The 14234-nt window shown below is 43.9% G+C and overlaps 1 protein-coding gene across 1 annotated transcript; it reads right to left on the reverse strand.

Annotated features, from left to right (window-relative positions):
• Positions 1–9332: 9332 nt before the first annotated feature.
• LOC117767813 (early growth response protein 1-B) lies at positions 9333–12876 on the reverse strand. The gene is made up of 2 exons (XM_034595730.1): positions 12372–12876; positions 9333–12112 (listed from the first exon to the last, which is right to left on the reverse strand). The coding sequence occupies exons 1-2, from the start codon at positions 12526–12528 to the stop codon at positions 10779–10781; spliced, it is 1491 nt and encodes a 496-aa protein (XP_034451621.1). The 5' UTR covers positions 12529–12876; the 3' UTR covers positions 9333–10778.
• Between the last annotated feature and the right edge of the window lie 1358 nt (positions 12877–14234).

Genomic DNA, 14234 nt, shown 5'->3' on the forward strand with positions numbered 1-14234 from the left:
GGTCTGTGTGATATCGAAACATTCTTTGCTGTGCCTCAATGACCAGATTGTGAAAAGCTATTCATGATACTGGATATTCCAAGGTGCTGATGTTGGATGGTTTAATCTTATTCATCAGGATCACAGTGTATTCAAAATGTATCACCGTGATGAATGAACAGCGTGCACGAAGTCTACTTCTGCAGTTTTGTTGCTGAATGTTCACATTAAAACATTAAAAGCTCCTGGTTTCACATCCTTTTGCCAAATCCTGTGTAAATACGACTGAAAGCGGAGACTTGAAGTCGCATGTCATCAGTCTGGAGACACACAATTCCCTTATCTCTGCACCATTTTGCTTGCATAGCATAACCAAAAAGGGCAGATGTTATTTGAACTTGGTAGTCACTTTGTAGCTCCGACTTGTCACATACTTGCGATTTCTTCCCTCATTGAAAATAATGAGGTTGTTTGATGTGGAACCACTATGGGCCGTAATGAGACGAGTACACTGTTCAGGACACATGAAAGCTCTCCAGTTCATTTGGACCAATGAGCGGGCATTAAGGCGCGGGACCGAGACACCATGGAGGTCTGCTGACTCTATGAAGGGGCGCAGGATTTAATGATGGCGGCAACTGCTAAATCTGTCGTCCTTTTAACTTCTGGTGGAAGGAGGGAGAAAATATTTCCGAGGTGTTAAACATGGGGAGACCTGCAACTTCTGAGGGCATGGCGAATGAGCCACATGAACAGAAACACGGTCAAATTAAAAGCGACTTTCTGCGGCACAGGTACTGCTGGACACGGCAAATGAAGAGAATCTGCTACATAAATTAAAGCCCTTGATTGTAAAAGCTCTGCCACTGTTTAAGTGATTGTTCAACTTCAATCACGCTTCTGTATTCGTTCATAATGATAATTTCTTTGAGGGTTATTCTCAAAAAAATACTGTTTTCACGACTCGCAGAGTGATGGATCCATAAATTATCTTTTTATCGTCCAGAGGCAGGAAGCAGCACATCTACCTCTCGTCATATCAATCTCTTCACAAGACGCCACTGTCGGTGGTGCCAAAAGAGACACACAGAGTGGATGAGTAGGAGGAAGGAGAAGCTGATGGTGATGGAAGGATCAGCATCTATTCATTTATCTGCAGGACGACGGAGGAAGAGCCCCAGCTGAGTCAGGGTTAATATTCTCCAGGCTCAGTTCTGGGGGAACATTGTGATTTGTCACTTCACTGGTGAGCTCCAGTGCCGAGGGTCTAGTTAATGGTTAGACGCAGCATCCTGCCACTGGGCACCATTTTGGCTCCATAACAAAAGGAAGGCCTGCCTCAGCCTCTGAGTGCTGTGGAGGAGCGGGGACCCGGACACTATCTGTCTCCCCAGTTCCTGGGCAGTTAATAGTTAACCGACAGGTGGATGCATCAATCCTGAGGAGCGACGCAGAGTACAAATGCACACACACAGACGGTGGGAGACCAACGCTGATGCCGTAAACATATCTTGTTAACAGGAAGCAGACCCTATGCCGCCACGGCACTGAGTGACAGGATCACGGATGACTAACAAGAAAACCTCTTCTGTTTCCACACAAGGCATTTGTGCTGATGATTCTTCGACGCTGAAATTAGCATCATTTCAAATGGCTTAATTCAAGAAAACAGATAATTTTTTTTGCACCAGTGATAAAATGGAAAACAATGTGCAAGTCAGAATCCGAGGTTGACAAAAGTATTCGATAGATAACATGTATATAAATGTATTTGAAACCCTTTTCCAGTGCTGAGGTGTTAAGTCTTTCAAGCACTGCTCATTTTCTCCATACCATCTTTCAAAGCTGCAAAAGCAATTACCAAAACTACAATGTAAAATCACATTGTTAATGCACATGGTGATTGCTTACAACACGAGACAAGGGAGTTTGGGGACCTGCAGTAGAGAGAAAGCGCTTCGATTTTTAAATGTGTACTGCTGATCTGACTCATACATATGAAAGCCCCCTTTTAAAGCTCCAAGAATCACAGGAGGGGGACACAAACGTGTCTCTTTAGGTTTCCAACACTCTACAGGTTTGAGATCAGAGGCGGCTTCCGTCTGATTTACGGTCGGTGCTTTTAGGCTCATGGGAAACATACTGTAGCATATACGTCCCTGTGTGACCCCAGCATGGCTCCTATACACCCAGACAAGGGGAGACGTCACTCTCTGCGCACCCACCCCCGGTGAAAGTGACAGTCCATCACCAGCTAAAAGCCACTGGAGGGGGGGGGGGGGGGGGGGGGGGGGGAGCGAGGGCAGAGCGGGCCATTATGCACTGTTGAGGGGAGGGAACAGTGAGGGATGAGGGAGGGGAGTGTGTGATGCTACAGCTCTGCTATGCCACCAACCGGGGGGGGGATGAGCAGCCACGTCTTTAATGGAGAGACGATACTTTTAATTTGTGCTGAGCAGCGTCATCCCACGGACCCAGAGTGGTGGAGAGCAACTTAGTACATTTAAGTACAAATCTATTACATTATACTGTAATGTGCTGCATTTCAGAAAGCGCATACCTCCACCACGGTTGTTTTGATCTGCACCAAACTGCACCAAATCATACATTTCTGTCACCTAAACACGTCAGATTTTTTCATCAGGATCCATGAATTATTCTCTGAGAAATCCAGAAAATTTTGAAAAACGCACAATCTTAAAGAAAGTGACAAAAAAAAAAAGCATTTCCGGATCTGCTCCAGAATGTAATGGGTTCTTCCTCGGGTGATGCAATACCCCTACACAAAATTTCATGGAAATAGGTTGAGTAATCTTTGCACAGTCCTGCTCACAAACAAACAAAAGCAGATGAAAACCTAACCTCCTCGATGGGGGGGAAACTGTTTTTTAACTCCACTACCTTAATTCTTCACTGCAAACCAGCCTATGATGCAAAAAACTAATTCACCCAGTGACCGGCACCGACAGATTTGGTTGGTGTCAGAGGAGAATGGTTGCGGTTGCAGCTGATGTTAACTCAGATATACTGGATATAAACACTCTATAAGACAATTGTGTGGAGCAAACAGGAATCTCAGAAAGCACGACACATTGAACCTTCAGAGGGATGAGCAGCGACAGCAGGTTCCTCTCCTGTCAGCCAAGCACAGAAACCTGAGGCTGCAGCAGATACTGGTTCACCAGAACTGGACCAGTAAAGACCGGAAGAAAGAAGCCTGGTCTGGTGAATGTGGATGTTCTGTTGAGGCACTTGGATGAAAAACCCATTTTAATAACTGGCTTCTTACTGTGAGTGATCAGGTCCAACATGATTTTCTGCTAAGAAAAGTTACTTCACACGAGGGTTAAAGTGGAATTGTTGATTCTTTTGTCAGTAGTATTTACAGTCAGAGAAACACGTTGCGGTCATAACATTTACTCAAGTACTGCGACTGAAGTACAGAAGCAACATTATGATGTAAAGTGCCACTATTGTAACATGACATGATCGTATAAATATTCATATTTAGTCCACATTTAAAAGGCAATCACTCCACAGTGAAATCTAGATGGGAATTATTATTCATAGAAATGTATCAGGACCTGAAATAATTTCTGGAAAAAAATAGAATTAAATAGAATACAACCGAATAGAAACACACAACAAAACTCTTAGAATAGCATAGAACAGAATAGAATAGAATACAGACACACAACATACTGTACAACAAACAGACAACATAATAGAATAGAACTGACCAGAATAACACACAATAGAATAGAGCAGAACAAAGATAGTGTAGAAGATACTTTAATAGAATGAACCATAAGGGAATACAAGATGATAGAATTCTGTATAAATCAATAGTCCTATTTATTCTAAGGCAAATGTTAAAAAAAAAAAAAAAAAAGCTCTCATAGACAAATGAAGTGATTTTAAACCATTAAAACCAGCCACGGTGTGATTCCCTCTTAGGTCAGTCATGTTCCTGTCCAGACCGGAATGAGCCTCTCGTTTCTCTGCTGTTCTTTGCTAATGGCTCCGAATCACGAGTGTCACAATTCCGCGGGCATTAAAACAACTGTTGCGGCTGCTGCTAATGCTCAAGTATCTACATTTTGCATAGATTTCATGGAGCTCGGAGGAGCGCGGCGCTTTTGGGTTTGATGCTTCATTTAGATGCAGAATACATACTGTAGTTGGCGGTGAGGCTGGTGTGCAACATGCAAATCGTCGCCCTGCTTGATGGGAGGGTGCACGGTGTGAGCAGCGCGTGTTCAGCCCACTCATTTTCATACTACTAGTCTTTATGTCCCAGCAGCGGCCTCCTCTCTCCCAGTCTCTGATTCCATCTTGGCAATGACAGATATGCACACACTTGCACACACACTTGCACACACACTTGCACACACACTTGCACACACACACGCACACACCCATGCACGCGCGCTAATACACTTCACATACACTCTGGATCGGCCTCCCTCGCTCCCTTCTTTCTCTCAGCGGAGCACACATGCGCACAGCCGCCTCAGACTTCAACGCGTTCCCCCTGCATCTCTGTGGCTGAGCCGTCATTATCTCGAGAAAGTGCCAGTGTTTGGCCACAGCGCGCCTCCTTCCCGGCGCCGAACTGAGCAGCACAGACGCGGGCTGCCGGCGGTGACACGCCTGTCACAGACATGCCTCATTACTGCTGCTGCAAATGTCAAAGCACTAAAGTAATCACTCACACCTCGACTGGACACGCGGTCACGCCGTAATTTATTTTATGGGTAGAGGGGTTAACAGTCGTGCGTGTATAGAGTGATGTTATGCAGATGGGCGCATTTTTTACACATTTCTTCTCTGTTTCTACTTTGTGAAACGGCCGCATGCTTTTGTGGATATTTGCAGCAGGTAATATCATGATGGACGTTTTTTTAGTTTTTTTTTTTTATACAGGAGCACAAACTTCCTTCAGAGTCATTACTGTCTGTGCAGCAGGTTTTAACTGTGCAATTCTCTCTCTCTCGCTCTCTCTGTGTGTGTGTGTGTGTGTGTGTGTGTGTGTGTGTGTGTGTGTGTGTGTGTGTGTGCACCTGAAGCTCTTCCTCCACATACTGCACGTCAAAGTATATAGGAGCTGGTCAGTTCACTGTTTGTGCTCTTTTGTTTGAAGAAGAAAGTAATGAGAGCATGTAGGTGGGGATTTAGCCGCGGACATGTATCATGATTGATTCAAATGATCCTTCAGTGTCAGAGGAAGCTGTAGTACTCTACCACCAGCTGATCGGGTTAATGGTTAACATGTCATCCTGTATGTCACAACAAGCCGCTGTCACGGCCCTCAGCCCGGCATGGTCTGGACCACAGTCAGGGAGGGATTGTCATGGGAGGAGGCGAAAGGAAGCTAATCAGGTTTGTGTGAGCGAAACAGTCCAACTCCTTTGTGCTGAGGGGAAATAGAGACTCAGGTGATAACTCTATGTTCTATAAGCTCTGTGGGTTCATATTCATCTCATTTACAGCTGGTATTTCAATGTGTTGCGTGTGATTGACTTGCAGTCAGTTAGGGCTTGACCACATGAACGTACAGGTAAATGCACACGTGATGCAATGAGGATGAACTGTGTGTGAAGCGTAAATGTATTAGCATTGTCGATCCACATACAACAAGTACGTGGTCAGAAATGTGTGATTGCTCGTGGCTGTTCTAAACTGGCTGCTCCAGTGAACACGTGAAGCCGGCTTCTCCTCAGGCCTCAGCATTGGATGTTGTTCAAGACACTCGTAGATGGTATTTAAAGCCAGGGTTGGTAATCCTGGAAAAGCAGCAAGAGCAGGCTACACTGAAAATATGCAACTGATATGTTCAACTCCTTCCCACTGGTCCTCTCGTCAAAGAACCACATGAGCACACACTGTCTTCCAACTGCCGGAAGACGACTTTTCTGTAAACTGCTGGCTAACTTCTGGCTATCATCTCGGCTTGAGCGTGTATGCCCCCCGGCTTGGTTAGTAATAGAAAGGTAAGCCTGTGAATCATTGATCAATCCAAGTGAAATGATTGGACGAATTTATTTTCTCACTTTCTTTATCATTGCAGGATAGAAGGTTTTTCAACATTTTCATATTTTAAAATAATTCATCTTGATTAAAAAAGATCAGGCACATTTAGGGAAGTGATACCTGTGAGTGTGTGAAATGTGGGGCAGCTTGATTGAATTTAAGGAGACCGTTGGGCCCTGGCAGTGGTCTGTACTTTACACAGTGCCATTCTAGTTTGTTTTGTGTTATGAAACGATGAAAAAGCTCCGTGTTTCTGCACAAACTGGAAGCGACGAGCACCCAACACACTGGGATTTCAGACGAGTCGGTTAAGCAGAAATAAATATAATGTTTTTCTATGGATTGTCCAGATTCCCACAGGTTGCCGCATACACACATACGCTGCAACAGGCTGCTGCCGCAATACAGTAAGGGCTCATACCTGGAATGTTCCAAGGGCAGCTGTACATTTTCCTATGTAATTGAATTGCCATGAAGTCATTCAGCTGGCTGGGTATGTTCACTGCTTTCCATTCACTAACGGTACAGCACACACTGTAAGTCCTTTGACATAGTTACCATAGAGATGTTGTTCAACAGATAAAAGTGGCAGACCGGGGTCCTTGACCTTGGAGTTGACTTGTAATTTACGAAGGAGCAAGGGAAAACTTCTTTTCTACATCGTGTGCTTTGCCTGATCAGTAATACAAATGACGAATTTGGGAGCCGTAACAATGGAAGGAATTAGGCACTCCAAAATGTTTGCATAACGAGGTCCTTCTTGCTGCAACGGTTCTCCTCTTTTTAATCACCTGCGCTCTCCAGACCACCTACACCCTTCTTCATGATCAGATACAGGACCTAAGGGTTGATGCATGATCCGAGGAATTAATCTGCTAAGGCTGATTGCCATTACCGCCATGCGATTATGCACCTTGATTACTGAGTCCACCCCAAGGACAATGACGCGCCACGGTGCCCATTTTAAAGGTGCGCATAAAATTACATGGTGATTACCCCACAATAGATCAATCCACAGGCGAATGAGACCGCGTGGCCATATAGGCCGTCTCAAGTAGTACTGTGATTATTAATAGGCACTTGAGGTGACCTGATACCTGAAGCTTGAATCACAGAAACTGCCTCAGATCCTTCATGTAAGCAAATAAATTCATTTTTTATACGCTCTGAAAGTCATTATTGGATTATTGTTGTAGAGGTAGGATTGTTTGGAGTTCAAGCATGGATAAAAGGGGTGCTGGGCCCCTTCAGAGACAACTGGGGCCGTACGAGTCCCTCTTAAGCTCGGTGTGGCGACACAGACGTGGATGGGCTTCACTCTGAGGAGGGCAGCATGCTCCGGTTATAAACCTATAAAATATAATATAGATGTACTGGAGGTAAACCTTTGCTTGTGTATGATGCAAAAATAAATAGGTTATGTTTTTTGGGCCATTCAGAAGAGTAATGAAGTAATGAACATGTAAGTACAAATCATTCCTCAGTGACACTTATCCTCATTCTTCGTGCTCATCTAATCCTTCACCGTCATTTTTAGAGATGATTTTCTTTTATTTAATCCTGAGCCAAAATGCTCATTTGGTAGAGCAGATAAATAGTCATATTGACTTATCCAGAAGCAATCCTGCATCAAGTGATTAATTGGATGAGACAATATAGAAGGGAAATCACATCCGCTCATGGTTTCCTCTTCAGTCACATATGGAATGCATTAGTCACACAGAAGCACTACTTTGGATAAACCCCCCCACAATGCAACAGCGCTAATGTTAACATGTTTGCATTAGTGACACCATGGTAAGGATTTAATGTGCTCGTTGTGGTACCACTCGGAGCAGAGGTTCTGCGGAAACCTGGATGTCATGTGACCTCTCTGCACAATTACTTAATAGCTTCAGCAATTTACACATTTCTACAGGAGAGAGAAAAATGTCAGTCAGTGGAAAAGATCCGATTCACGTCTTTAGACCTAAAGGAAGGTTTATGGTCAACACATTTGATAAAGATGAGCTGAAACTGGTCTGCTCACATGCTGCAGATAAATCAAGGACCATCTACAGTATGCAAATGTGAATTTTCAGATTCCAAATGCAGAAATTCCATCAATGGCCAGAGTTCAATAACTCTTCAGTCTTCAAGTGTGTGAATAATGGTCACTGTGACTGCACATCACTGCAATTCAAAACCTCAACCATCCACCACTGCACAATGTTTGCCACTAAAACAACACGGGTGAGGGAAGGCATGTTGATGTCGGACCATGTGCTGTTGTACGTGATGATGAGTGATGGAAAGCAGTGGACGGGTACATACTATTCACAGTGCTCCATGTGGCGGCTCTTATTTTCACACTGCTACAGTATGTTTGTCAGCTACAGACAACGCAGGCACTTACGCACTGCCGTGGGCAAGCTGGGCTGTGTTCTGCCAGCCGACTGCGTCATGGGCACATGCATGTCCTATGTATACCGCCACAGAGTCCCTGGTAATACATGCCTGCATGGTTAAGAGCTTTATGATTAGAAACAACAACCTTCTTCCCCAAATCTCATGTATACTTTGCACTATATTCACATTTGCTTACTTAAAACACTACTTGACCTATGCTTTAAAGTGTGTGATTTTTAGCACTATAGGAAAATACAGTGCCAGTGGGGTCTGTGCTCGATTTAGTCACGTACAAATTGTGTTGCTTTGAAGAAACTGCCAACAGGAGCAGTATTGGCTTGCACCACTGCCTTGTCTTTCTACTCTTTTTAAAATTCTAATAGAGAGATTTCTACAAGAATGCACAGGCAGTTTTGACAAGAGGAGAAAGAATACATGATAATAGACCATAATTGCATCCAGCAAATGAGTGGAAATTAATATTTTTATTGCAAAAATGGATGAGTGAATGAACAAAGGAATGAATGAACCGACAGCATCAGATCATCTCACTGACAAGGTAAGAAAATGTCCTGTTTAACAGGTTTCCTGTAGAGATTATCGTGGCGTTCTCAGTGTGCGTCTCTACATTTACATCATGAGAAAAGTGATATTTGAAGTCGAGTGGATCCAGAACCACAGCACTGAGTAATAGGGTATTCACTTTAATGTGCTTGAGTCAAAAGCTGCGTGAGTCACAGGGCAGAGCTGTGTTGTCTAATGCTCGGGCTGCAGTGTGGTGCCACAGGTGGCCTGTTCGAATGTATATTTTGGGAAGAGAAACACTCTTGTGAATTCTCCGATGGGGGGTCTCAGCACTGTGTGAAACAGATTGGACAAAGTGTGAGAGGAAATAAGAGTTGGTCGATGAATCTGAACCATGCACAAGAAACTTGCTGCTTCCAGAAAACGTTTATTTTGTTCATAAACTTTTCATAAAAATAACAACATCAATATTAATTTAAAGTATTGTAGAAACTATGTATGTACAAAATCTTTACTTGAACAGTTAATATAACTTAAGGCGATTTAAATTACTTTTTTGCAATACCCTGTTGGTGACAATTTCACCAAACTCTCAACATAGTTTTATACTATTTTTTATCTTATTTTGTATTTTTTTTATTTTTTGCTAAAGTGAACATTTCAGCATTCATTCCAGTAAAAGATATCATCCGTCAAACCCTTCTCATCATCAAGGTTAAGTCCACAGAAACTTGCAGCAATGTGTGCTACCTGATTTACTCAAAAGCAATGATTATATGATTTGTTCGTCATGTCTAACTTGATTAAACACAGTTCTGTACATACTGCCAAATCATGTGTTGGTTGAAAAGCCACATCATAACTAGTGTACATTCTGGTCCCTTTTAAATCCAGATCAGCAGTTCAATGAAACAACACTCATCATACCAAAACTGGGATGAAGTGCGAAAATGTTTCTGATATCAAATTGTAACATTTAAAATATTGTGTTACTAAACAGTAGCCCTCAAAAAACCAAGACATTATTCATTATAATACATTTCACTTTAGAAATGACACTCAAATGTGATAAATGTAAAATATACAGTTAGCTATAAAAATACAAAGAAGTACAGTAATACAAATATATTTATTTCCCATTTATGATATATCTTTCACAACTGTAATAATCCAAACAATTGTAACACAACACAAAGACCAATGACAAAAAACACCGACATCTAAATGATAAAGAAGTTTTAAAAAAACTGTAAATTTGATCAAAGATGGACAGCTTTATGGTCGAAGCCATAAATGTGTTCGCCTACATTCATGTCAGTCGCCCTCACTGTGCAGTGAAAGAGTAGCTTGACAGTGGTTGTTAAAGGAAAAGGAAACACTGACATAAACATGCATCTTAAGGAACATCGTCCAAAACCATTGCTCTAAGAATGCTAAAAGCAAAAATAAGAATCTTAAATGGCGATAGTTAATAATCTGTAAGTGCAAACCATCCAGGCCCAGAGGCGGATGGAGGATGGAGCTGTCCACATGAAGAGGTGCTGAACAGCAGTCATGCAATGCCGAAGCAGAGAGGTTCGACTCTGACAGAAACAGCAGCCAGTCACTGATGAGCTGTTTACTTTTATAATGCACCTTTGCCTGGAGTCAGCCACGTCCGCAGCAGGCAAAAAAAGGCGAAGCACAACTTCTTCACTCCCTCTCTGCTCCTCAAAAACAGCGAATATGCGCAAAACCTCAGGACTCGCCGTGTCAGACCAACTCAGACGTCAAGTTGCGGTCAGCTGGCTCATCTTCCAAGACGGAAAGATCCTAATGTTGTATGTGCGAGTGAGGGGAACGTGGCCTTGTCTTCAAATCCCCTCGGGGAGAGTGAACGGCCACGCGGCGGCGGTCACCTGAGGCTTTAGTTCCATTTTCTCCTTCTGTTTCAGGTGTACGCGCCCGTGCCGCTTCCTCTCGTCGCTGCGGGCGAACCGTTTGCCGCACACGTCGCAGGAGAACGGCTTCTCCCCGGTGTGAGTCCTGGTGTGGGTGGTGAGGTGGTCGCTACGGCTGAAGCTGCGCAAACAGATGCGGCACTGGAAGGGTTTGTGGCCCGTGTGGATGCGGATGTGCCGGTTGAGCTCGTCCGAGCGAGAGAAGCGCCGGTCGCAGCTCTCCATGGGGCAGGTGAAGGGTTTCTCTTTGGCTGGGCCGTGGGAGGCGGCGGGGCTCTTTCTGGCCCTGGGGGACTTGGTCACACGGGTCGTGTAACTTTGGGCGAAAGAATCTGGCAACAAGGAAGAATACAGGATGGAGTCTATGGTGCTTGGTAAAGCTGGCGATGTGTATAAGGAATCACACTGATTAGATGGCTGTGGGGCCTCGGGGAAGGGTTTCAGGTTGGAGGAGAGGCCCATCGGTGGTGGGGGAGGGAGGTAATTATTGTACAGGGGGCTGGAGTAGCTCTGAGAACAGGTGTCAGAGAAACACGGCTCCTGCTTGATGCCCCCCTCCACTTTAAACTCCATCTCTGGGTTGGGACAAATCGGGGGGAACGTGTCCAAAAGTTCCTTAACATCCATCTGCTGATCGGGGGGGAAGTCGCTTGACATGGGGAAGGTTTCTGTCTGGAAACTCGTCTCCAAACAGTCGGTCTTGTTAAATGCCCCCCACTCGTAGCAGCTGCTCTCAAACTCATTCTTGACCACGACGGGGAAAGACGCGGCCTCGGACTTTGGTTCAGCATTCTTCTGGTGTGGAGCTCTTGGGGAGCCGAAGGTGAGCTGGGAAGTGGACGGGTCTTGGGCCTGGCTGCCGGCCTGGTCATCGGCATACCTGTGGCACGTCTGGTCCGGAGAGTACACAGGAGGAGAGGGTCCGGAGCCGCTGTAGGTTTGCCTCTTCACGCCGGGGTCTCCAAAATTGCCATTGCTGCTGTCCATCGGCGCAGGCGACGGATAAGTTCCCCGACTGCTGCCGCTCTGTTGCACTTCTGAAATTGGCAGCGTGGATATACCCACGATCTCGGTGATCATGTTGAGGAGTGTTTCGGTGCTGCACGGCGCTCCCTGAGATGCCTCAACATAGAAACTGCCGGAGTAGGCGAGCGAGGAAGGGGTGTAGGTGTCTTTTGGGCACTCGCAGGGGTTAAAAGCAAATTCCGAGTTGGAAGCTTCGGTTTTGAGGGTCGCAGGTGTTCCTTCTGTATGGATCAGAATGAGAAAAAAAACTTTGTCACCGCGAGTGTTTATATATTTGGGAATCAGTGCAGATTAAGCGATGGAGAAAATCTGGGTTACATAAACATTCGTGCGTATTTTGGCACAGGAATTCCTTCACGGTGCCTTCATGTACACAAGTGCGTGAAAGGTGTTATCTAATCCCTGTTGTGCTCAAATTTAACACGTTTAAATTCTCATGCATGCACATTTTCATCGACTGTGCAAAAGATGCGAACTCACCGTGGCCAAACTGGGCAGGTACCCCCCGCTCTGCATCGACGTACACCTCCTGGTTATCTTTGCGCACGCTGTTTTCCATTCCTAGCGAAGAACTGTTGCAATTCTCAAACTGAGGATAAAAGGAATCTTTCGCATTCAAATCCATATTGTTCAACATAGTGATGCCACTTAGAGAAGTCCGTCTCTCCCAGGGAAAAAGGCTTTTTTTTTTTTTTAAAAAGGAGGGGAGGAAATGTAAAACAGATTATGCAGATGATTGCTGGTCTTTCAACCCCCCCTTTGATGGTTTTCAACAAATGATCCAAAGTGGTCTGAGGCAAAAGGTGTAAAAAAAAGAGGTATATTCCTTCTCGTCTCTGCTCCTCGGTCGGTATTTGCTTGCTGTGGATTTCACATCAGCGACTTCCCCTCTCTCTCCTTATATACACTTTGGCAGCTCCCTCGGCCCTCCTCCCCATTCATCAGCTCCAGTGAGAGGATTCCCCGCTGCGTGTAAACTTCATGCCCATATAAGGACAGAGGATGTGACGGAGTCCCCCCACCCCCCCCCTCATCTCCTCCCCTCCAGCCCTCCCCATGCTCCATACTTGGGAGATGGAGTCTGACGTTTCAACAAGTGGCGACGAGCGGTTAGTGCTAAACACTGTTTAATGGTGGTTTTTTATTCGGCACTTTGACGATTTATCATTTCAATTAAAAAGAATATTAAAGTACAACTATGAAGGAATATCCGTGTAACACCCTCCTGCCTCCCGTCTCTCAAAATGTCGCTGTAAAGAGGAATTATTTCAGGTGAAGGTCTTTATGCCATGTGACTGTTTGAGGGACTTGATCATTCACAGCAGGATTATTCCTGTTTTGTTGACAAGAAGGTTTTCACCTGTTTCACCTACAGATGTAGGAGATGCTCTCACAATTTTTAAAATCAAAATTGGGTAATAGGAAATTTCATTTTTTTTGGTTCACTGTCAACTAAAAGAGAATTTGATTTCTTTATACCGTATTATTGTATGTAGGTTATACTTCATGATGTAAAAGAGGAACCTAATTTACCATTTAAGAGCAAATATGCAAATAATGGCACAGATTTACTGGTTAGAGTTTCACAAAACAGCGAGTTTAAGTGTGTTCCACCTGTCAAAAAAAACTTTATGTATGGATAATGTCATACATATATAAAAGTTTGTGTATAAAAAATAGTAAATATAACATAAGACATGGTAATGATTAAAAAGTATTAGCAAGATACTAAGTAATAAAAGGACAGAGATTCAAAAGCAGAACATTATTAAGGATGCTAAACACAAGACAACATACACAAAAAACATAATGTAAGATGTAAATATATCCCTGATACTAAAAAGTCATCATAGAAGATTCAGGCTATAATAGTAATTTCTTTTCTTTTTCCTAAAAATCTCGAAAAGATTTATTTACAGGTTTATTTGTTTGCCTGACCAGCTGGAACAGGACTAGTTGTTGTATGTAGATCTGACACCTCACACGGTTAACTTGGGTCTGTGATATATTGAAGTGAAGAATAAAAAGCAACATTAATCAAAAGATTTAATGCAAATCTGCAGGAATCGATCAGATAATGGGTCAATCTCTGCAAGTTAGCAGTGGTTCACTAAACTATAAGATAAATACAAGTACAGCCTTTAGTCCAGATCAACTGATTTGTGTCCTGACATTTCTGTCCCTACTCGCCTCCCTTTTGGCCAGATCGCACGAAAAAACAAGATGTTTTCAGCAGTGAAACCGAAAAACCTCATCCAGGAAATTCACTTTCACAAAATCCCTTCGTCTCATGCGGCTGCTGGATATTGTGGTCACTCACACCATCAGGATGAATAACTGCAG

Source organism: Hippoglossus hippoglossus, chromosome 1, assembly GCF_009819705.1.
Source record: "Hippoglossus hippoglossus isolate fHipHip1 chromosome 1, fHipHip1.pri, whole genome shotgun sequence".
Classification (NCBI taxonomy): domain Eukaryota; kingdom Metazoa; phylum Chordata; class Actinopteri; order Pleuronectiformes; family Pleuronectidae; genus Hippoglossus; species Hippoglossus hippoglossus.

Bases quoted from the DNA above. Each gene is read 5' to 3' on its own strand.
- LOC117767813 (XM_034595730.1), bottom strand. From the start codon at position 12,528: ATGTTGAACAATATGGATTTGAATGCGAAAGATTCCTTTTATCCTCAG. The intron at 12,113-12,371 runs GTGAGTTCGCAT...TGATCCATACAG, and splicing joins ACCTGCCCAGTTTGGCCACG to AAGGAACACCTGCGACCCTC.